Raw genomic sequence first — 25,120 nt, 5'->3', positions numbered from 1 at the left:
TATCATTTGTGTATTTGCAAAGTTTGACACAAATTTGTGTCTTCCTTCTTCAAATAGTTGAGAACCACTATACTCGGATGTGATTTATTTTAGTTCAATCATTGTTCAGTGATGAACACTCTATGTTCAAGACATATAATGTGACACTCTGAGCATTATACAGATGCACATGCTAATTTTTTCCTGCTCTGTTGTGATTCAAAGTATAAAATTAAGGGGGTTAAGTTATGGATGCAATTAACTGTAATGAAGGTTGCTAAGAAGATTTAGAGAAGTGAAATAGAGCACACTCAGTGAAGAAATGGAAAAGAACTCATGGGCCCTGGCCAGGTAGCTCAGTTGGTTGGAGCATTTTCCCCATATGCCAAAGTTGTGGAGCACATACAAGAGGCAACCAATGAATGCATAAATAAATGGGACAACAAATCGATCTCTCTCTCTCTCTTTCTCTCTCTCTCTCTTCCTCTTTCTCCTGAAAATCAATATATGAGGAGGGGGGAAAGAACTCATGGAGGCAGTGACATTAATTTTTTATCTTGAAAGATAGGTCGATTTCTGTACCACAAGAATATAAAATGTGAAGTCATAGATTACCGGGTAATGTGTCCTTTGCCTTTGAACATCTTTATTCAATGGGAAATTGCTCTTTCAACTTTTTTGAGTGAACAGGGTCCCTTCAGGAGTAAACATGGAGGGGGCAGAAGTTCATGGATTGTCAATGGGGAAAAACTCGTCACCCAAGATAGACCGAGATCTAAGAGAGGGTAAGTATCTATGCAGTAATACTTTTAGAAGGAGGATAAGGATAGGATGGGACTTGACCTGTTCTTATTCAGATCAAGGAAAAATCCATTTCTCTGGACTATAAAGAAAAAGACTAAGCTACTACAGTTCACAAGATTCTGAAACCAAGGCTTAAAAACAAGAATGTCTCAGATTTGTATATTATTACCTTTGGTTCCCAGCAAAAGGACTTCTGTTTCCCACAGGAGTCCTGAGAGCCAGGTAGGGATTGTATGATCATTGCCATTATCAGTTGAGTATCTGAGGCTTAGAGATGTCACATAGCTTACATCTGTCACATAGTAAATATATGCTAGGTAGTATGGAATAGACTGTGTATCAGAGGAACTTGAAGAGACAACTTGCATGGGACATTAGATTAGTTCATCTAAGATGCTTGAGGCACATATATTTGAGCAGGGCTATGAGAGATAAGTAGAATTTAGGTTGAATTGACAGAGATATAGAGGGAGCCATTCTAGTAGATAAAACAAGTGGAACAAAGGCACAGAGATGGAGAGAGTAGAACATCATATGCCTACATAAGATCAAAATTAGTGGAGATATAGATGGAGAGTTCTCAACAGTAGTTTTTATTTTTTATTAATTTATTTTTGTTACAGATGTTTCTCCTTTTTTTCCCATTGACATCCTCCTCCTGATCCTGCCCCCCCACACACACACATACACACAGCATTGTTGTCTATGTCCATTTGTTATGCATATATGCATGTAAGTTCTTTGGTTTATTACTTCCCTTCCCCCTGCCCCCCTCAATCCAAACATTGTTATAATAACAGATTATTAGCAATGGTAGTACTAATTGCAGAAGTAATCCTTAATTATTATTTCTATGTTTGATCCTTTTTCAAGCAAATTTATGCACAATGCATTTTATTTTATTTATTTATTAAATTTTACATTCAGTATTATTTTGTATTAGTTTCAGGTGTATAGCATAGTGGCTAGACAGTCACACACCCTACAATAGTCACATTTCCTTTTAATACTGGCAGCATCTCAGGTGAGAACAATATCCCCACTTCACAGAAAAGAAAAATGAGGCTCACAGAGATTTAGCGACTTGTTCAAAGTCTCACAGTTCATAATAGGTTGAGCAGGTATTTAAACCCAAGCTTTGGAATCCAAGCCCCATTTTCTCTTCTTCACCCGATGATGGAACATAGAAGTGTTGAGATATCCATAATGTACCCTACTGATTAAACAGTTGCAAGATAAGAAGAGGTTTTCAAAAACCTGCATTGAGAAGAAGTATAGTACTCCTTTCCCAGACGAGAAGCTTGCCTGCACAGTCTTCTAGCTGAATTGAAAACTACTGGCTCTCTAGAGCCCATATTTCCCAGCCCTTTCTTTCCTTAGCTTCCAAGTCAGTTTGAGGCAGTAAACAGAATAATATGCTCATCTAATCTGACCTAGACCTTAATTTGTAGCCACAAAGCCCAAGCTGTTTCACAAGTGCTTCATGGTCAGCCAGAGTTCATGCTGCTTTTGAAGCCAAGAAATCACCCAGGAAGTACATGGCAGTAAGCCAGCACTTTGCTGTGAAGGTTTGGGAAACTCCGGGACAGTTGCCAAATTTCAAAGCATTATTTTTCCGGCTACCTAGAAATCTGATATCCAGCAACTGACGAGGAAGATTAATGGGAAGAGTCGAACAGAAGACTACACAGGATGGAGAAAGATCGCAATTGGCTGGGTTACCAAATTCTATCATTTCTGTGGAATTTACTTAGTTGAATTCAGCTAATGGATCTTAGATGTTCTCTGGGAATCCACTGGAAAGCTTTCTGTACAGTCTCTAGAGACCTAAATAGTGTCTAAATTAAGAACAGTGTTGAACGGAGGCAAATTTCCCAAACAGAAAACACTTTCCTATCCTAGCCTGGCTGAAAGTAGGTAACAGGGAGACAAGAAAGGATGCATGTTTCACAGAGTAGAATGTATTCCAGCTTTCCTTGTTTTCCACGAAGAGATTGTCATCCACTCTGGTTACCTAACAGTAGTCAGTCATTCCAGTTGGACAGCTCCCAAGTATAAGATGGGAGTGGCCCAGGGTGATGCTATCCTATGGAACATACATGTCAACTTCCAAAAACCACCTGTCACTGATCCGTTCTCCTTTCAGCCATCGGATCTTGGTAATGATCCCAGTGTCAGTGGGGTGAGAGTAGACATAACTTTGGACTTGGAACCAGGAGAGCAGGGTTCCTGGATTGCCCTAGTTGGAGGTGCTCTGAAGTGACGGATATCTAGAGACTCCATCTCCCAGGGCCCTATGCCCTTCATCTGTGCAACAAAGACAGCAGCTGCTGGAGAGAATGAATGTGTAACGTCTTTTATAAACTTTAAAGGGTTGTGCTTATATAAGGGCTTCTTAGCCAGCCCCCTTGTCATGGACTTTACAATATTTACAGCAAAATGACTCTTCTTGCTGTGAGCCACAGACGATGAGCACAAAGGAGTGTTTTCCTAGACGATGCCTCTTTATTGCAACTGGAGCATCAGAGCCAGGCACATACTTCATGAATGAGAGAAGAATTAAGTTAACTAAATCTCCTTGGGTTGTGGTTAAGCGTTGGCTGAAGCCTTCAAACCAGGACCCAGGAACCACAACTTATTGGACTACATTTTTATTTTTATTTTTTTCCTATCTGGTGTGCTTCTACTCATTTGTAGGTTGGTCGGCTTGCATTTTTGAATGGCAGTGTTTCTTTTTTCTTTTTTTTTTTACCCTTTTGGTTAGTGGGTAGTTAGTTCTTTTTTGTTAAATGTGTGTATGGGAAACCTTTGTGTACAACTGTGTAGTGGTGACGGTGTCAGCTATGTGAAAGGCAGATTTTTGGTACAGATTCCGCCTGAACCTGTCAGGGTTTGGGTATTTAAGACTCAATTTGCATTCTGCTCCTTCACCTGATCTGTGTATATTACTTACAACATGGCTGGGGAATTGTCATATCTCAGTAGTTCTCTTTTATTTACTTACTTATGTTTTAATCCTTATCCAAGGATATGTTTTTAGTGGTTTTTGAGAGAGAGAGAGAAAGAGAAACATTGATATAGGAGAGAAACATCCATCATTTGCCTCCTGTACATGCCTGGACCCACAACCTAGGTTTGTGCCCTCACAGGGAATCAAACTGCAACTTTTTAGTGTACGGATGATGCTCCAGCCAATTGACCTACTCAGCCAGGATCAGTAGCTCTCTTTTAATCATACTCCATTATGCTTATTAAGATGACTCAGATAGAACTTAACACAATATACCAGGCATATACTACTAATTCAATAAGAATTATAATAATAATTGTAAATACTTACACAGAGCTGAAGAATGGTAGACATTTTCCTAAATGTTTTAGTTTTAGTAACTTTTTAAAATAAGTTAATTATATTGAAAGTAATGCACTTTCAATATAGAAATTGTTTCCATAGTCTATTGGTTAGAAGCAAGATCCAGGCCATGCCCACACTTGAGGGAAGCAAAGAAAAACATGGCAAAGGTCAAACCAACCTACTTCACTAAACTCTTGGTCTGTCTTCCATTTCTATTTGAATTTTATATTAGAAAATGCTGTTCAGTGAACCTATGAGAATCTTGTCTTTCTTGTTGAAGGAAAATCTCTGTTAATGTTCTAAATGGGAATGAAATACGCAGTTGACTTCTCCAAATAGTTGAGGGACAGCCTGGATTTGGCTGTTTCTTAACTGATATATAGATTAGAGCAACCTTCCCCAAGCAAACTATGTTTTGTTTTAAGAAGTTCCATGATGGGGGAAAAAAAAAGTGTACTGTTGTTTTTTATTGCTATGAAAAACATTAGCACAAATGTAGCTTACTATTTCCCAGTGCCTCTGGGTCAGAAGTCTGGGGAGAGCTCAGCTGGATCTGTTGCCTCGAGGTCTGTTTGATCAGGGCTGGCATCTCTTCCACAGCTTGACTGAGGAACTGTCTTCTTCCAAGTTCAGATGACAGAATTTGTTCTTAAGGGCTTATTGGACTGTAATCTTCAGTTCCTAGTTGGTTGTTGGCTAGAGGATGCCCTCAATTTTTTGCCATGTGAGCCTGTCCAATCCAGCCACTTGCTGCATCAAGTTGCAAGCTGAGAAGGCAATAGACTGAGTCTACTAGCAAGATAGACGTTGCAGTTCTATCTAATGCAATCACAGGAGTGATATCCCATAATTGTTTCCATAGCCTATTGGTTAGAAGCAAGATAGACATTGCAGTCCTATCTAATGCAATCACAGGAGTGCTATCCCATAATTGTTTCCATAGCCTATTGGTTAGAAGCAAGATCCAGGCCATGCCCACACTTGAGGGAAGCAAATTACACAGTCTTATGAATACCAGGAGGCAGGGTTCATCTTAGAGTCTCTCTGCTAGAGGAAGGGAGGGAGGGAGAAGGAAAGGAGGGAAGGAGGAAGGAAGGAAGGAAGGAAAGAAGGAAGGAAGGAAGGAAGGAAGGAAATTGTGCTCAATTAAGGGTGAAAACTACTGCATATTATATTGATACTTAGGATATTCATAATGCCTCTTTTAAGAAGTCCTCTTAAATTTTTTATAATGCAGAACTTCTTAAACACATTTGATGAAGAAACATTTTTTTCATAAAAAACATTTCTGTAGAAAAAAGTTTGCGAAACATTGAACTATAGAAAAAAATATTCTTTTTCTATTCATCCAAAAGATTTGGTACTGAAAATGGGAGCTTGTGAGTATATTCCCAAAATCCAGAAAATTTTGTATTTATAAATTTTGTTGACAGTTTAAAAATACTAAGAGAGTCAAGTAGTGGGTCATCTGAATAACGATCTTACAGCCAAGTGCTGCCTTGAGATTTCACCCCTCAGTGTGGGGGGTGCCGTTATCATCACATTGGCAGCAGTTAACAATATCCAATGGCTGGAAACTAACAAGGACTAAAGTACTATGAATTTATAAATAATGTATTAGGACCAGATGAAGGCCAAAATTCATCATGGTACACTAAGGTTTTGTAGTAGTTTCAATAGAGGCAAGTTTTGGTAGAATAAATGAGCTATTAACACCAGAAGTCCTAGACAGGCATTGGCTCAAAGACCCTGGGCCAGATCTGTTAGGAGAACATTCATGTGGAATGTTGCTTTTTGGTTTCTGCAAAATAACATTGACCATTTCAATCATAGTGCTAATTTTCATCCAGTTGGTTTATGGTCTTGCTTTTATTTAATCTTGTAAATTGGTTTTTGGTATTATAGTTACACGAAATCATAAAAATAAATACTGAGTTCATAATTTTGTATTTTCAAATATGGAAGTAAAATTACAGTACAAATAATTTGTCAACACCGCAGTTCCTTAGGGAACTTTTGTTCTAACAGATAACCACACATTACTCAAGATTGAGAGACACTGCCTTATTATTTTAACGTTCCATTAACTGTGGGTTGTAGTGACTCTTTATCCTAACTAGACTAATAAACCCTTAGTACTGCTCCCTAATTTGACTAATCTATTTTAAAGCAATAGAGTAGATACCAATTTCATTGTCTCTTCTTCCTCCAACTGCCCTGTTGTGGACCAGCCTGCTCACGGCCAGTGTTCGACCGTGGGGGGAAGGGAGGAACTGCGCCCTCCCCACCGCTCCCTCCGGGGTGGGCTGTCGATATTGACAGGCACATAGCAGGCTCCTTAGGAGTACTGGAAAGAGTAGAAAACCAGTGTTTTTCTCTTCTGTTCACTTTTCTGGTTCGAGATGGTTATACTCGGTTAAATCTGAAGATTTCCTCACTGTCAAAGGTTTTATCCTTGAATCCTACTGTCTGTGAGAAAAAGACCTTGTCAGATCTAGATTTTATAATGTCACTACCCAAAACATGGCCCAGATGCATCCTTCTCTGAAGAGCCTTTGTAGGGCTAATTTCATAATGTTGTGGTCTCTATCCAGGGAGAGAACAGGTGTCTACAGGAAACCATCCTGTGCAAAGACGATGATATAAAGATATGTCCAGAGAGCAGAGTAGAATAAATGTTCCAAAAGAAAAACCACATAGAGTCGGGTGGTGGTATAAAGACGACTAGGAAGGAATCGGTTGACTTGGGTGATGGGGCATTTACTACCTGCGTTTCCTGGTGAAGGCATCACTCTACATACCCGTGACACTGAGATGTTTATGTCACACCTGGGGACACAGCCATGTCATCAAGTAATTGCATGTGATGCTACAGCAGCGGTAGGAACTATTGGAGCAGAGTGAGTCCAATTGTTGTGAGAATTCTAGAAAGTCTTTCCAGAGGAGATTCCTGTGAGATGCTCAGTCTGCTTTACAGGATCAACACTGGAACCCAATGCAAAGCTAGTTTATCAAACACTAGATACTATGCAAATGTAATACATTGCCATGACATGTCTCAAAAACCTGAATCCATATTGTGTTTTTCCAACTCCAAATTTGTCATTTGTCTCAGTCCTAAATATCCATGAGGAAGCTGCCCCTCCTGAACGGCACCCTGCAAGCTGGTGGGTGCTCTGTGGTTCCCGCCGGGGGACAGAGGTCACAGAGGAGACAGTGTGCTCTGTCCCTTCAGGTGGTCCCCTGCTCTACGAGAACATCACGTTCGTCTACAACTCGGAGCAGCTGAACGGGACTCAGCGGGTCCTCCTGGATAACGTGCTGTCGGAAGAACAGTGCCGGGAGCTGCACAGCGTGGCCAGAGTGAGGACGCAGAGAGGGCGGGGCCTGACCGGGCTGGCCTGCTGCCAGCCTTCGAGTGCCCTGGGTCTGGTCTCAGCTGCAGCTCGAGAACCAGGCAATGTCACTTTGTTTAGGAGAAGGGCATTGACTTGGAAGGCACTTTCATAGTCTCTGGGTTGAGATGACCTTGGTTTTGTCCAGATCTGTATATAGCTAGTGGATCTGGAATAGTTAGCCGCTTAATTCCCAGGACAGCAATTGTCCAGCATGTGACCTGTCCACCATAGAAAGTTGCTGAGAAAGTCCCTTTATTTTAATCAATAATAACCAATATGTTAATCATTTATAGTCTACCTATTCCTACAAACAATGGTGGTTTTTTAATAATACGAATACAGCATAAAAGTTAAATAAGTGTATCTCTTTTTTGTTTGTTTTTTTTTGGTATGTGCCCCTAATGGGAACTGAACCCAGGACTCTCTGGTCCGCAGGCCGACGCTCCAACCACTGAGCCAAGCCGGCCAGGGCAGTGTATCTCTTTTGATTGGAACAATTGATACGGGCTCCTGGGACAAAAAGGGGCATGGTTCTGAGCATGGACTTTGGGCCAAAAGGGAGACCTGATGCATGCGTCATCATCACTAAGGGAACCTTATGTCGTCCTTCCAGGGAATCATGCTCGTTGGCGATGGATACAGAGGGAAAACTTCACCCCACACGCCCAATGAAAAGTTTGAAGGCGCAACTGTCCTGAAAGCACTCAAAGTAAAGTCTTAACTTGTTTTGGGTTTGGTCTGTGTGTCAATCCAGGACCTTCTGTGATTGGCAGACACAAGAAAGAGAAGAGCTTAGAATGTAGTTTCATCAGGACAGTCGAAGGGAGCAAGTATAAAATGCCTCTGCATTTTCTGTAATTCTTTCGTTATTCAGTCATCGATTAATCAGGCTTTATGTTTTCTAAATTTGTATCTGACAAATAACACACAGCTCCTCCGACGCCCCCCGCCACCCCCTGCTCAAGGAGCTCATGGTCCAGTGGGGAAAACATACCCAAACCAGTAATTATTCTGTATGGCAAGGAGGGTGGTTAGAGAGAAACGAGGAGCGTGTTGTGATGGAAGAGGAGAGAGAGTGATTAGCTTTCAGTGTTCTCTCTGTGAGTAGGAAGGCTCATTGCAATGGTTCATTTTCCCACCACAAGCATGTAGTGACATTCCCACTAGCCAACCCAGAGATGACCATTGTGCATTGGCTTACTGAACCCTCGTGTCTGTTTTCCTCAAGCTCTCCCATAGCCCGGTGGTACCTAACGTTCTCCTGTTTCTTCAGTTTGGTTACGAAGGCCGAGTCCCGCTGAAGAGCGCCCGTCTGTTCTATGACATCAGCGAGAAGGCTCGAAAGATTGTAGAATCCTATTTCATGCTGAACTCAACCCTGTATTTTTCCTACACACACATGGTCTGCCGAACAGCCCTGTCTGGTGAGATTTCAGAGTCCGAACTTGTTCTTCTACCCACAGGGAGATGAGAAAGAAAACAATGCGAATCAAAGCTGTTACATGACAGACACATGGTTCAAAAGACTTCTGTGTTTCTAAAAAGAAAGAAACTTACTCTTATTTTTTCTTCCCCCCTTTTCTCCTTTCTTGTCCCCTAAAGTACCAGCAGACCATCGCTCTGCCTATTTTCCCTTTCAAATCAGCTTTTCCTACTTGCTGAAGTCACACAGAAAAACTCTTTTCTGCTCTAGGTTTTACTCTTTGGGGAACTAGGGACCTGGAAATTACAGTCTCCTATTACCTCCGCAAGCATCGGGTGGTAGCATAGAAATAAATTCTCTTACAAAGTCAGAGGTTCTTCTCTAGATCTTCTCCTCCGTGCCATCCAGAGTAGGAGGGGACGGATATTGTCACAGGGCAGGACTTTCACACTTGAAGGTTCAGGGGAGGAATCAAAGCTTCGTTTACACTTGTGTGCCATCCTCCTTCTGTACTGCTCCTCCGCGTGAAGTGCAGCCCATGATGTGCCCGGGGTGTCGGCATGTGTGTTCACATCAGATAACCCATAGCCGAAGCAGCAGGTGTGACTTGCTCACAGTTTTCCATCAAGTTCACATCAAAGCCCGGCCAGAGTCTCCTGGGTCCTTTCATCTGTTCTGTTCGGCTGTCTGTCTCCTCAGCTTTGCAAGGGCTCCCGCGATGGAGGAGGCTGTCTGGTTGTCAGTGTTGCCGCTGGAGGTTCCAGCCTTCCTTTCATTCTTCCCTGGTCCCTTTCCTGGCAGGTCAACAGGACAGAAGAAACGACCTCAGTCATCCCATCCACGCGGACAACTGCCTGCTGGATCCAGAGGCCAACGAGTGCTGGAAGGAGCCTCCCGCTTACACGTTCCGGGACTATAGGTACAGCCGGCCCCTGCTTCAAAGCCGAGCTTGTGCCCAACCGTTAGCAAAGCCCAGAGAAACCAGAAAGCGGATCTTTTCCCTCGTCCTCACATTCATCTCTATGGAGCAGATTCTCAAGTAATCCTTTGAAGTAGCTGTTGCAACTGAGAAGCGACTTCATCATCTTATATTCTCATTTTAGAAATCCATGCATTTTTTATATCCTAGCCCATATAATGTCTGTTTTGTTTTAATATAAAAGTATAAAGTGTATATATATATATAATATATATATGTATATATATATATATATATATATATATATAATTTTGTAGTCACTTAGCATTCACTGAAATATCTTGTTTATGCATAGGGTTCTTATCACTTCACTTACCTATGTCTGTGCTTTATAAACAAGAAACCAGAAACTCAGGAGGGGAACATTGTTTTCTCTTACTGAAAGATGCTTTAGTGTGTAAAGAGAAGAGTCAGGAGTTGCAGTCACCGTGTAGATAATAGTGTGTTAATTATTATAGCTCTGTGCTCTGTGAAGACATATTCATTGGGTGCCCCCTATCTGCAAGGCTAGGCTACACCCCTTGGAGCTCTCCAGCTAGTTAGGGAAAAAAGACATTCTTTACAGTTACTAGTTTGACAGGAAACAAGAGAGTTGTGAGTAGTGTGGGCAGGTTCAAAGGGCTAGATTAAATCCAGTCAGATTTTCTTTAAAAGAAGTGAAATGTGAGATGAGCTTTAAACTATAATTACAAATTTAATGTAAGTGGAATAAATTAATAGTTCAAGGGTATGATACATACTACATCTGCTCTTACTCTTGAGGGTTAGGAGGGTCTTATTTCAATATCTGGTTCAAAGGAAACTAACCAGTTAAGCTGGTCGGTTCATCAGCAGTCTTCAGTAGTTTGCGGCAATGTCGTAAGCATGTAGTACTAGCACAAATGCCTTCCCTTTCTTTGTACAGTGCTCTCCTGTACATGAATGATGATTTTGAAGGAGGAGAGTTCATTTTCACTGAAATGGATGCCAAGACTGTAACTGTAAGTACACCTACTTTTGCAAATGTATTTAGTATTTTTTATCCCAGTCTTGTCATTTTCTAAGGACTCAAACTGTTGGATTTCAAATAGTTCCGAGCTCAAGAATTCAAGAGGTACAAAGAGGCCCAATTTACACATAGTAAAATGTTAGAAATGGCACCATCAATAGAAGTCTTCTAGCCCTGTTGGTGTAGCTCAGTGGATTGAGCATCGATTCTCCCATGGACTGGGAGGTCCCAGTTCAATTCCCGGTCTGGACACTTGCCTGGGTTGTGGGCTCGATCCCCAGTAGGGGGTGTGTAGGAGGCAAATCGGTGTTTCTATCTCTCACTCCCTTCCTCTCTCTCTAAAAAAAATCAATAAAAACATACTTTTACATAATAAAATAAAAATCTTCTAGTTCATTTTAAAGATGGGTAAATTTAAGAATAGAAATATTAAGGATTTCTAATTCTCATATAAGTTAGACTTGGACTCAGAACCCGAGTCTTCTGATTATTTGCCAAATTATCTGGTGGAAACAAAAACACTATTTCCTGTGTCACCTGAACCTAGGACAAGTCAAATAATTCCACAGAGTGGATTTCAAGTAACTTGGGGTTGTACAGGCTTGGATTGGTCATTGACCTCCAGACCCTAGTTATCAAAATTATTATATATGTATGTATGTATGCATAATATGGCATATATGTGTGAATGTGTACGTATGTGTGTGGTTGCAATTACAAGTAAACCCATACCTAAAAATTTATATTTACATTCACATACGCACAAGTTTGTGTGTGTGTGTGTCCACATGACATGTTTTGGATGAGATTCTAAACATACCTTCATAAGTAATAATCGAAAGTTAAATTCTACCACCATCTTTCTAAGCAAACTGATGCCTTTGGAAAACCAGTCTGCACAACACTTACAGACCAAAGAGGATACTTATGGTAGAAAAGCAGGTTTCCCAATTGAGAAGATCAAATTATAAATAGATTATGAGATATCTCTTTTTTCCACACAAAATCTAAATAGTTGGGACATGCATGTAATAAACTTCAAGGCGTTTGCATTATATAAACTATTTCCACAGTGTTTTCTTAGTTTTATGGTATTCTTATCATATTTTGCAGCATTTTCTTCAAAGCGAAACAGCCATTTATCATTAATGACATATTGCTATAGTATAAGCAGATGATATTCAAAACTGTGTTACTGTACAAGAGGAAACCTATAAGGATTCTGATTAAAATTGTCCAGAAACATTGTTATAATCAAGAAATAATATTTAATAGAATTTTATACAATAATGTATATTTAAAAGGCTATGATGCCTACACTTTTTGGTAAAAAGCCTAAATATTAACTTGGAAGTAGTGTGATGCTTCATTATCTGGGAAATTAAATCAGGATGGATGGTCTGGGTTGGAGTTTAAAATTACTATACAAAATTCTCATTTTCTGAAGATTCTGTGTGCAGAAAGAATTTGATTTCTGAGCTCTGCTAACACTAAAACTGGGGTTCAAAACTGCTTCTCGCATAGTTGGAAGAAAAATCAGACAGGTGGTTGAAAAGATTTCTTTGCTTCTACTCCATCTTGTGGCCAGATTTGGAAATGCTCAGTGTTTGAAGAATTGATGAATCAGTAATTTATTAATTGTTGAATACAAGTTAACTGAAATTTTTTCCCCAATATTGAGGTATTTTATATTTTTATTTATCTATTTTTAAATTTTAATTTATTTATTTTCTAAATCATTTTTTATTTTTCAATTATAGTTGACATACAATATTATATTAGTTTCAGATGTACATCCAGGGATTAGACATAATAAAACTTAAGTGATTTTTGAAATTTGAGTTGTATTTATTGGAGTGACATTGATTAATAAAATTATATAGGTTTCAGGTGTAAATTCTACAATACATCATCTGTATATTGTGTGTGACCACCCAAAGTTGCCTCCTTCCATCACCGTTTATGCCCCCTGTCCCCTCTTCTACCTCCCCATCCCCTTTCCCTCTGGTAATTGTCATACTGTTGTCTGAATCTATGAATTTTGTCTTGTTTCTGCTTAATTCCTTCACCTTTTTCACCCAGTCCTCCAACCCCCTCTGAGAGCTGTCCCTTTATAAGTCTGTTTCTATTTCGTTTGTCAGTTTATTTTGTACATTAGATTCCACATATAATTGAGGTCACTGGAATTCTGTTTTTTTTCATGATGTGAAAGAAGATACCATTCCACTATCCTTTTAATATAAAAGCACAACCATTTAAAAAATTGCAGAATCTAACCATTCTTTCTCCCCACAAATAAAAGAAGAACCTGATTTAAACAATAGTTTTATTCAAAAGCTCCTAGTTGGGAGATTTACTTTCCCAAATTATTACTACTTCAGATTAATTTATATGGTAGAGTTCTTAGGGCATTTTGTAGATAATCAAATTTCCTAGGTGACCAGTCCCAATGACAAAGAGACACGGACAGTCGTCCTTTCCAGTGTTCCCTTCTTTGACTCTGGAAAGACAGGTAAAGCAGGGAAATAACCCAACTGGGGTTACACAAGGTGGTAACATCTTATAAGTACTTTATTTTTGAAAAATCTGGAAATTATATCATTAACTGCATAGTGGCCGAAGGTTTCCATTTATTCAAGGCAAGTTGATACAAAGCTTCTCTGACGTGTAATCATCCGTTAGATGAAAAGCAATGGGAATTTGCTTTTATCACATTTGGAAGATACATGGGTTATTTCAACAGCAGCATTTATTTGTGAAACATGGGTATGTAGGGATTTGGGTTTTTCTATGCAAGTTTCCCAAAGATACAATTTTATGAGTTCCATTTGCTTCGTGAAAAATTAAACTCACTATGGAGCCGTGTTCCATAGGCATGTTTACCCTCATTTCTCTGGACTTCGGAACCTATTTTCCCGTAGGAGCAAGCCATCCAAGGAGCTTATCTGTTCCTCCCTGTACCAGACATGTAGCAGGTGAGGCTGGCTATTCGCTAACATGAGTCCTTGAGAGTCTCACATACCTGTAGTCAATTCCAACCGCCTCAGGAAGTTGATAGCCTCTTTCCCTAAACTTTCCCAACGTTCTTCATGTGTGAACATGCTTGCCATTCCCCCAGTTCCATCAGAGAGACGCATGCCGTCCCCACGCCCCTTCTTTGTGTTGTAAAGTGCTGTTGCTGAGATTCAGGGGCCCCATGGGCGCGAGGCAGCCGCGTGTGGCTGAGAGAGTCTGCCCAGCGCCAGGGAATGCGCAGCCAGAAAGCCCGAAACCGTACCCTAACACCACGCACAGGAGGGCTTTCCTGGCCTGTGTCATATGCGTCAGGTATTCGTTATTTTGCTCTTTTTATGGGGAAATGAACAACAAAATCTTTCTGCAGATAAACGAAATCAGATTGAGGCCACCAGTAACTACTGAACTCTCTAGATTTACATCAGAGACGTCACCTTGGTGAAGCGCCTGAACAAAGCAACTCTCTTCAGCAAAGACAAATCTCTCCTCAGTTATTGTGAACAGAACAACCAGGAACTGGCTGCTTTTCTCTGCTCTTCTCTTCACACACCACACACACACACACACACACTGCCCCTCCGCTCCTGTCTCAGACTTTTTAAATTGTTGACAGTATTATAGATGTTCCCCATCCCTCCCACTAGCCCCCTCCACCCAGCACCCCCCTAACCCTTTACCACATTGTTGCCTGTGTCCATGGGCTGTGTAGATGTGCATGAGGGTCTCAGACTTTCTGATTCCTCCACCGGCCTTCAATGTCTGCCTTCCATGTGTAGGTCACACTGTTGCGAGGACCCGTGTTAGGGAGCCAAGGATTTTGACCAATTTTCCAGATGTTTCTCCCGAAGCTGTCATGGGAAAAACGTAGCCTTCCCATTCTTCCCATTTTATGGTGAAGGACACCGAACATTCTTCTAGAGGATGTCTGTCAACTCAAGTCAATTCAGAGAATAGCTTGTTAGAATGGGCCCATCTTACCACACAGATGGCTGGTCCCACTTTTTGGCTTTTACTTGACTTTTCCCTGCTCTGCTGTGGAATGAGTCAGGTTTCTGTGTTTCTCAAGAAAGAAAAGTTAACTTGACTTGCACTCGGACACCTCTTTAAACATGGAAACAAGTCCCATTCCCGAGTCCTTAAGCTCAGTTTGGAAAGCCTGCTGGTTCTGCTACCCTGCTCAGGGCCCAGGGCTCGCTCTTCCCTCTGCCCTGCTCTGCCTGACTGTTCCTGGGCAGCTCCCCCAGCGACGCGCAGGCTCGGGGACTGTGGCTGTGATTTCAGAGCCCGGGAGGCCATGGGACGGGTCAGCCCAAGAGGCAGCGTGGTCTCGGGACTGGGGGTGTTAAAGCTTTAGCTGGAGACCACTGGGCAGGAAGGTTTTAACAGGAATTCAGTGATCGTATGGGATCAGACTCAACTGTTTAAAATCTTTGTATCATGAGAAGTTCACAGACCCTCAGTGCACAGTTGAGGAACTAGGAAGGGTGCACCCGTGGAGCCACAACCGAGATCAGTAATGAAACTGTACCAGCCCTCTGGGCGTCCACCTGATTGGTTTTTGTCATTCCACGGACATTAAATGTACATCTACCCTTGCCAGATGCTGTGCTAGTGCTCTAGTTAGAGCAGTGGCCCTGGCCAGGTGGCTCAGTTGGTTGGAGGTTATCCCATGCACCCAAAGGTTGTGGGTTCGATTCCCCGTCAGGGCACGTGCCCAGATTGCAGCTCGATCCCTGGTGGGGGGCGTGCAGGAGGCAGCCGATCAACGCTTCTCCTTCCCATTGATGTGCTATCTCTCTCCCTTCCTCTATACAAATCAATAAAAAACAATTTTTAATATATATTTTTAAAAGTTAGAGAAGTGAATTAAAAGGGAGCGCTTTTGCTTCATGGAGTTTGTCAGCTATCCACATAGTGTGTGCCAACCATTTTACCTGAATAACTTTATTTCCTGAATCAGATATTATTTTGACCTTATCATTGTTTCTCAGATGAGGAGCCTGAAATAATCTCTGCCTTCTTCAACCTTAGGATTCTATTATTCTTTGACTCAAAACTTGACTCAAATAATCCCATAGAAGGATAAAGAACAGGGGGTTGTAGAGATGTTTGGAAATTGAGTCTAATTTTCACTTTTGTTCTCAGGCCTCTATCAAACCAAAGTGTGGACGTATGATCAGCTTCTCATCTGGAGGGGAGAACCCACATGGGGTGAAGGCCGTCACCAAGGGCCAGAGGTGTGCTGTGGCTCTGTGGTTTACCTTGGACCCACTTTATAGAGAATTGGTGAGTGCCCAGCCGGTGTGGCTCAGTGGTTGAGCATCGACCCATGCACCAAGAGGTCACCGGTTCGATTCCCAGTCAGGGCACATGCCAGGTTGTGGGCCTGATCCCCAGTGGGGGGCATGCAGGAGGCAGCCAATCGATGTTCTCTCTCATCGATATTTCTATCTCTATCTCTCTCACTTTCTCTCGCTCTAAAAAACAATAAAAGAAAAAAAAAAAAAAAGAATTGGTGAGTGCTGAGCCACTCAGAAAGCCAACTAGATGCCTCATAGACCTGCTTCATAAACAGACTTATCTGAAAAGTCCTTTAAGTTGATTCATAACCCTTCAAGAACCTTAGAGAGCATGGAAAACAAACCAAAAAATCATTCTATAGCTGTTACACAACCCTTTCTCTTGTTTCTAGCACTGACCATCTTTTACACAAGGACACAATTTCCTGGTCACCTAGTGTTTGTAGTGTGTGAGGGACCGAGGCCGGACGAGGAAGGCAGTTCTTGGTCACGTGGGTTCTAGTAGGTAAATGTTTGCAGAAGTCGATACGTCAGTGGTATGTGGCAGTCCCTCGTTATCTTCAGCTCTATTTAAAAACTGTAGCATCAGGAGAGGAACCACTTTCTACTGGTTACTGGGAAGAATGGTTTATTTTCTCAAAATTATTAAACGCTTTATGAAACATGAAGAAGAGGTGCGGGAACCTGAAAGTTCAATATTATTTATTATAATTAAATCTTACATTTTTGAAATATTGTTTGTATTGTATGGGAAGTCGCTGAGGGCACTCAGCCTGGATAGGAAACCATGATCTTATCCTTCTGGATGCCCTTGGGCAGAGGTCGTAGTCTCTGTCTGCGAAGCTGCAGAGGATTGAATTAAGATCAATGGATAGAATTCTCAAGAAGAAAAATGTGGGCTCAACATATAAGAAATAACTTGTAAATCATCACCACTGTTCGGGGAAATTGCCTACTCTGAAGTAGTGAGTTCCTCGTCACGGGACGGCGCCCGTCCGAGCCTCGGGAACTGCGCGGCACGGGATGCTGACGTGGAAATGGGATGTCAGAGCAAGGGCGGGACAACTTCCAAGTCCTTCCAGTCCCAAGTGTTGGTGCAGCTATGGAATTCTCGTCTTTAAAATGACAGTCCATCCAGTTTTCCTCGTCAGCTCCCTGTATTGAATCCAGTGTGATCAGAAACTATTTAAAATTAATCTGGTTTCTCACATGCTTTTTCGTCATCAAAACTAACTCATACATTCCCTAAGCATTCATTCATCTATTTAACAAATGTTGGCGGAATGGCTACTCTCCTGCCTGGGAAACTCTGCTAGGCAGGCCCTGAGGGTACAAGGGGGACCCCAAAAATAGTCCCTGACCAGGAGGAGCTCAGGGAGACTGACAAGGAAACAGAGAGGGAGAAGACAGTCATGTGGGTGTCAGGGGAAGCAGGAAAGGCGTCTGTAGCCCTGGCTGGTGTGGCTCAGCTGGTTGGGCATCATCCTCTGCAACAAGAGGTTACCAGTTCTTTCCGGGTCAGGGCACCTGCCAGGGTTGCGGGCTCCATCCCCAGCAGCAGGTGTGCGGGAGGCAGCCTAGCAATGTTCTGCTCTCACATGGATCTTTCTCTCTCTCTAAAGAAAAATCAATAAAAAATATTTTTTTAATAAAAACGCAGTTCTAAAAAAGAAGATAATAGCCAGGCACAGAAAGAAAAAGAAAACTTGGTCCCAACTGAGGGAACAGAGCAGAGTTCTGAAAACTTGAAGGGACACTGAGCAATCTCCCGCAGCTGTAATTCCTTTCTTCCCTGCGCGTCTCCAGATGCAAATGTCAGCACCTCTCAGCGCCCTGTGCCAAGGAACTCGATAAGGGAGCGGACAGTGAAGATAACCGAAGACAATTTGTTGAAAAATTGCCTTACTATTTCCTCTCTCTATTGTTGGTTCAGCAAACAGCTCATCGGTTTCATTATTCAGTATCCCAACCTGCTCTTCCGAGATATTTTCTATCAAAATAAGCTAACACAAACAAGTTCTCTCCCCTTTCTAACCAGTAAACATGAATGCTCCTCCACTGAAGGGCAAGTAGTGGGCAATGTCTCCAGTCTCTGGGCAGTAGCGACATCTAGTGGCCACAGATGAAAATGACCAAAGCCTCTTAAGCAACAGTCCTAGAAAACGTAGCCTGTGATGGACTTTGCTTCACATTGAGATCACCTGGGCAACTGTACAAACTGCTGACATCAGGCTCCCACCCTCAGAAATTCTGGTTTAATTGCTATGGGGTGTGATCTGAGTATCGGAACTTCTAAAAGCCGCCCAGGTTATTTTAATGTGCAACAAAGTTTGAAAGTCCCTGAATTAGGCTCCTCTTCTGGGATTGAATCCCTGAGTAAATGAAGTCTGCCTATGAATAAGTCATCGGAGCTGGCAACTTCCATGCTTGTAATAGGTTACTGTAAAGGCAGTTAATTCTTACAGAGTATTTTGTGTCATAAGCTCTTAAAGATGCCCAATATTAGCCCTGGTTGGTTTGGCTCAACGGTTAGAGCATCAGCTTGTGGACCAGAGACCCGGATTCAGTTCACGCTAAAGGCACGTACCTCGGTTGCAGTTTGGCCCTGGCCCTGGTTGGGGCTGTGCGGGTGGCAACCAATTGATGTGTCTCTCTCACATCGATGTTTCTCTCTTTCTCTTCCTCCCTCTCTCCCTCCTGCTCTGTCTGAAGGAAAAAAAAAAAAGATGCCCAATATTAGAAGCTTCCATTGCTTGTGCACAGAGTCCCAGCTCTGGAACTCGTCTCCTCTCAGGAGACGGGAGACAGCAGTCCAGTGGCGATCCAGGGGGTCAGTTTCGGGTGTACGTCCGTTGGCTCAGAAGCAGGTTGTTCTTCCCGTGAAGTGGCATTGAGGCGTTTTACAAAGCCATCAAGACAGCAACTTAGATTTCTGCTATTTAGAATATTTGGTCCTTTTAGTCACCTTCATATCAACCTCATTTCAATTATAAGCTCTTGATTGAAAGGGGCTTTGTTTTCAAGTCGCAAAATAGATATTTTCCTAACATACTGTGCAAGACATTGTGCTTGGGACTAGTCACAGGGGATACAGACTAGGGAAGACATAACCCCTGTTTTTAAGGAGCTGGAGGTCAAAGTGGAGAGGTAAGACAGACACCTGAGCCAATAAAACCCAAGGCCCGGTTCAGTAAGAATTAGGGGAGGGGAGCGCATGGTGCTTGGGGGTGTAAACGGAAACCAGGAAAGGCTTTGTGGAGGAAACAGTGTCTGACATGAGTCTCAGAGGATGAGCACGGTTCTTCAGGGAGAGATCTTCTAGGCAGAGAGAGCCCTTCACTCATTTCACACTTATTTATCAGGTAGAACGGAGGCCTTGCTAAATGTCAGTAGCTTTTCTGATCACTGGAAATAGAGCAGTGAACAAAAATGACAGGATTCCCTACTTCCATGGAGCTTCCCTTCCAGCGGAAGAAGACTGACAGCCAATAGGAGAAAGAATGGATAGCTGAGAGACTTTCAGATAGTGAGAAATGATGTGGGAGAGAGCGCGGTAACCGATCTGAGAGTGCAGGGGAAGGGTGGCACCCTGAGGGCCCTCCGCACTGATGCAGGTGAGTTGCCACTGAGTGACAAGTCAGCCGTGAGAAAGACCTTGGGGAGAGGATGCTGGGCAGAGAACAGGGTACAAAGGCCCAGGGACAAAAGGAAGCTTAGTGTGGTCAAGACACAAAGAAAGCCCGAATGGCCAGAATGTGCTGAGCGAGATGGAGGGTGGAGTGAACAGAGGCACAGAGGAGGCAGGGGTGGGACTCCGCACGCTGGTGAAGGGCTATGAATTGTATTCTAAAGGGGTGTAGGGGGGAAGCTGTGTGCCCACCCACTCTGCCTCCCCCAGTCCCTGGGAATTATAGGATATGAAGGGGTTACAGAACAGTTTTATTTTTAAAATTTTTAAACATTTTTATTAATTGATTTGAGAGAGAGAGAGATGCCGATTTGCTGCTCCGCTTGTCCAGCGAACATGTTGTAGACCAGAGTCGTTAGATGAAAAAATGTGCACAGTTTGGAGTGCTATTTGGAGATAGACCAACTGGGCTGGATTCAGAGACCTTGGGGTGAGCTAGGAGGCTGGGGTGTAAGGTGAGGTGAGAGAGGACAGGTGAGCTGAAAAAGAGAGAAAGCTGTAGATCAGATAGCTCCTTCTCGGCACAGCAAGAAGATTGGACCTGGAACTTCACGCAGTAGGGACCCATGCCGGGGTGTGAGCAGGGCTGGGAGGTGACATGATTAAGTGCAGGGGGGCCATCAGAGACATTGGGTGTGGAACAGATCCATTTGGAAGCTGCTGTACCAGTTGAGTTGAGAGTTGATAAGAGCCTGAACCCTTGGATTTTAAGTGAGAGCTGTTTTGCCTCCTACAGCACATTTGACAATGTCCAGAAACATTTCAGGTTGTCCCAATGTGGGGAGAGGTGCTCTTGGCCAGGGATGCTGCTAAACATCCCACAACGCACAGGACAGCCCTCAGAGCAAAGAATTATCTGGTCCAAATGTCAGTAGCACCCAGGTGGAGAACCCTGGCCTAAGCGAAGGCAATAGCCCTGAAAAGGAAGGGGCAGACACAGGAGGCGGAGCAGAGAGAACTGGGGGCTCATGAGATCCAGGGGCACGTGGGTGAGCAGGGGTGGCCTTCCCCGAGAGAGGGATGCGAAGAGGAACAGAGCAGGTCTGAGAGGAAAACGGTGAATTCAACTGGAACGCCGAATTGGAGGACTGACTTGGAAATGCCTGTAGGACAGAGCACGGAAAGGGCAGTGAGCGGATGAATGTATAAGACCTCTTGGTGCCCGGCTGGTGTGGCTCGGTGATAGTCAGTCAGCTCATGCACCAAGAGGTCACAGGTTCGATTCCCGGTCAGGGCACATGCCCAGGTTGTGGGTCCGATCCCACATGCAGGAGGTGGCCAGTTGATGCTCTCTCTCATCAATGTTTCTGTCTCTCCCTCTCCTTCCTCTTCCTCTAAAATCAATAAAGAAAAAAAAAATGTAATGTAAAAAAGGGACTTCTTGGCAGGAGAGAAATCTTGGAAAGTAACTGCTTAGGACACAGGAAGTCAGGAGAAGGTACCAGTTCAGGTTTGAGATGAGGCTCAATCCTTAATGGGGTTCAGCGTCCATTCCATGGACAGATGGGTGCCTGAAGGGTTGGGAAGGCATCTGCCTCTGCGACTGGTTATAACGCTTGTAACAAAAACATGCAAATTGTCCTTTTTTTTTGCAGGAGCGAATACAAGCCGATGAAGTGATCGCAATCCTGGATCAAGAACAACAAGGGAAGCACGGACTGAATATCAACCCAAAAGATGAGCTATAAAAATGAGAGAGAGTGTTCTATCAGATATTTATTTAAATTGTTAATCTTATGAGAACCTTTTTATTTTTGTACAGAGCCATGTATAAATTAACAGGTGAATATGAGTCAGCAGATCTCCCTTCTGTCCCTAAGGATGTTCGCTTTGCCTCCCTCTGCCCCTCTGTCTGTCCTGGTTTTGCATCCGTTCATCTCTCAAAACTCAGCACCCTCCCCCGTTGGCTGCAGGGCCGAGGCTCAAGCGGAAAGAGCGAGTCCGTTCGGGGAAACTGCTCTCCGCATGCGCCGTGTGACTCGGTCTTGGGGGGCTTATCGGGCTCCCCCCTGCAGCCACCTGCTCTGCGGTGCTGACGGCCAGGAGTTTGCATCTGGGGTGCCCTGGTGGCCGTGGGGTCCCCGGCTCTGAGAAGGAACCACTCTGATACATACTGTGGGAGACGGGAGGGCCCAGCCTTCCGGGGGCCCTGCTGGAATTTTCACCAGAGAACACACTTACACTGGAAGCTTCGATTCGCCCTCCGCAGCGCCCCAGAAAGGACCCCGGGGAGCCGTGTCCTCACGAAGGTCGCGGAGGGGTTTGAAACAGAGTGAATGGCTCCTCACCGCGGTGACCTTCAGGAGAAGGTCTTGAATCCCGCCTGGGCCTGGGCACGGTGCCGAGTGTGGCGTCCAGGGGTGAGCGGGGCGCTTTGTGCTTCAGGAACGAGGGTTTCTGGTGGATCCCAGTCTTCACCCGCTTGGTTCGGTGGCCCCTCTCCGCTGCGGTCCAGCGCGGACTTGTTCTTGTGTCTGGTGGGTTGAATAAAGGGAGACTTATCTTAATATCTGGCATTTGTTTTTCTTCTCTCGGATATTTGGTTGAGCTGCAGGTAATGGTTTTGTGGTCCCCCCGGGAGCTGTAGGGACAACTCAGGGGCAACGTGGGCTCTGCTGGTTTTGCTGGCAGGTGCTGGGGCTGCAAGGAAGGAGGCAGCCCTGCTTTTGAAGGAGCAGGAATGGTTAGCAAGCAGGGAGTTCACCCAGACAGCGCCTGGTGCCCGGGGCCAGTTGGCAGACTGCTGGGGTGGGATTGTGGTGCCCCAGCCTGGGGGGACCTGCTCCTCTAGCCGGCGGGAGACCACCTGCCGCTGTGCCCCGCAGTGGTAGAGAGAGGTCACCGCCTTTCAGAAAAGCAGCAAATCCAAACGTTTTCTGAAAGTCCCATTTGCTTTCTGCCATTTATGATCTTGGTTAGTGATAAGAACATTCATCCTTTGAGGCTGAAAATATGAGTCATAGTGGTTTACGTGCAGTTTTCCACCCGACCTTCCAGTTGCATTTTTATCATGGGAGAGTGGAAGGAACATTGGATACGTACAGTCCCAGCGACCAAATGTGCCTGCTGTGTGGCCTGGGGCTACTCTCTTTCCCTTTCTGGGCCCAGGTTTCTGCTCGCTCAGTAACATAATTGGCTGCATTTGTTTCCAAAAGCTTTCCCTCTTGCTCTGAGTACAGAACAAAGCAAAACAGAAACAGAACTGATGGGGGAAATATTTACAAATACAACCCCGTTCACTGCTACAAACATTTTGAGACTCGTGAATGGGTTCGTTACAGGTCTATGTGATTTCAAAACTTTAAACTCTACTTGAAGGCTATAAAAGTTTCTGAGTTTTGCAAAGGTCGATTGCTGTTTGTTTGCTGTCTCCCTGAGACATGTTTGCTGGCACTCAGATTTGCTGATAGGAAGATCTGAGCAAGGATCTGAGTTCTGTTTTCTGGCAAGAAGGCATCAACAAGGAAAACAGCCTTCGGCTCCTTGCAGTCCCATTTCCTGGGTGCTCTGGCTGCTCGGGGTGCTCTGGGGAGGCAGGGGCTGCTGCACTGATTGTGACATTCAGCCCCACAGTAAGTAGGTGAAGGCCTCTGCAAATGTCCTTGTGGTAGATCCGTATCGCATGCCCTTTGCTGACAGTGGAGGAGTTATTCCTGTTTTGTAGGTTACCAATATTCTTTTACACCTGGGACGTCTTGTCTACAGCAACGCATTTACATCTTTAATCTGCTCCACATCAAACCATACATGATTTCATTTGGATCGTTAGGGAGTGTCATCAGCTGACTTCACAAAACTGAACTCAAAAAATCAAGTCTGTGTGCTAGCAGAGCCCATGAGAACTGCTGTAGATTGTAGAACTGCAAACGGAAGGCATGAAGGAGGCCATGAAGTCACAGTTTAGTTCCATCTTTCCCTCTGGGAGGAAACCCAAGCTCAGTGATCGGAAAAATGACTCCACAGTTGCAGAATTCGAGGGATGCGAGAATGCCTGGCCCAGGGGGCTTGCGGGCACCAGAGTCCTGGCACACGGCAGCATCCACAAGAGGAAGGGCTGCCCTTTGGTATTTGACAGAGAAGGTGCCTGCTCCCCAATCTATGGACCTGCAGAGCTGTGCCCAGAAGGGGTGCCTTTTTCTAATTCACTCAACAGTGCTGTGTGTGCGTGCGGCAGCCCAGGTCACAGAGCCCAATGTGTGAGTTCCTGTCGACAATTCTTCTTCTTTACTTCTTAGGGAACTACCACTTGTGAAAAGCTTGCAGTTTCACAAAGCTTTGTTTTCACCTACATGATTGCACTGAACACCCAGCTTGTTCACACACCTACGGGAGGTGTTCTGGGCATGGATCCTGAGGCCCATCCTGCAGATGAGGAGGTGGGGAGCAGCCAGGTGACAGCCAGTGATTGGTGAGCCCAGAGTGCCCACATCAGGGGCCCAAGAAGCACAGCCTTTGCACAGGGAAGGAGAAGAACACCAGGGTGGTTTGCTCTCGGCCACGCTTCCAACATAGCCCACATTAAATGATACATTCACGTGCAGAAAAAAATGGTTGCTCTGCTAAAATCCTCTCTTGTATTGTTCTGCAAAATTGTGTGTGGAGGCATATTTGCCCTGCCCCTCCGAGATGAATGGACATGGGTTACACCGTTCAGGGAGATCAGCCCATGTTCGAGCAAGTTCTGGGAGCCAGGCTTTCATGATGGGAAGAAGGCTCCCTCTGAGTAGAAAGAATCTTGAACTTAAACTTCCTCTTGAGAAAACACTGACACAGGACTGAGTGATATTCTCGGACGTGGAACATGCTTTCTCCAGAGCCCTGCATGTAAACTGCTCGACCAGGAAATCTCGGTGCAGTGCTGTCTGCCGACAGAGCACTTTGCTCACTTGGTGGGGGAGAAGCCACGGAACGAGTCAGGACCATGGAATAATACATCATCGCCGTAAGTTTTAATTGAAGTGCAAATGCTGACTGTGTCACAGAAGAGCCACGGCAGAGAACGCCCTCACTGACGTCAAGAACGGAGGTAATGGGGGCCACCTCACCTGTTCCTTGTGCCGAAGGCTTACCATTCAGAGGTGACGGACAGCCATGCGGCTGAGAAGTGGGAAAGAGTTGAACTGCTGCCACATCCAGAACTCTGGGGAAACAGGAGCCATTTGGCAAAAACCCTAAACCCTAAATTAGACTG

General features: G+C 44.0%; 1 protein-coding gene across 1 annotated transcript in view; it reads left to right on the top strand.

Moving 5' to 3' along the window:
- The window catches only part of P3H2 (prolyl 3-hydroxylase 2), a 35,417-nt gene extending 13,553 nt beyond the window's left edge, over positions 1–21,864 (top strand). The window contains exons 7-14 of the mRNA XM_036242976.1: positions 670–764; positions 7,374–7,501; positions 8,150–8,245; positions 8,810–8,960; positions 9,761–9,878; positions 10,843–10,918; positions 16,087–16,227; positions 21,525–21,864. Of these exons, the coding sequence (XP_036098869.1) occupies positions 670–764; positions 7,374–7,501; positions 8,150–8,245; positions 8,810–8,960; positions 9,761–9,878; positions 10,843–10,918; positions 16,087–16,227; positions 21,525–21,617 (898 nt within the window). The 3' untranslated portion in view covers positions 21,618–21,864. The remainder of the gene's footprint in view (positions 1–669; positions 765–7,373; positions 7,502–8,149; positions 8,246–8,809; positions 8,961–9,760; positions 9,879–10,842; positions 10,919–16,086; positions 16,228–21,524) is intronic.
- The last annotated feature ends 3,256 nt before the right edge of the window (positions 21,865–25,120 follow it).

This window comes from Molossus molossus, unplaced genomic scaffold (genome assembly GCF_014108415.1).
Source record: "Molossus molossus isolate mMolMol1 unplaced genomic scaffold, mMolMol1.p scaffold_m16_p_5, whole genome shotgun sequence".
In the NCBI taxonomy this organism is placed as follows: domain Eukaryota; kingdom Metazoa; phylum Chordata; class Mammalia; order Chiroptera; family Molossidae; genus Molossus; species Molossus molossus.
Note: the sequence above shows the minus strand (reverse complement) of the source record. Positions and strands in the feature narration are given on the sequence as shown.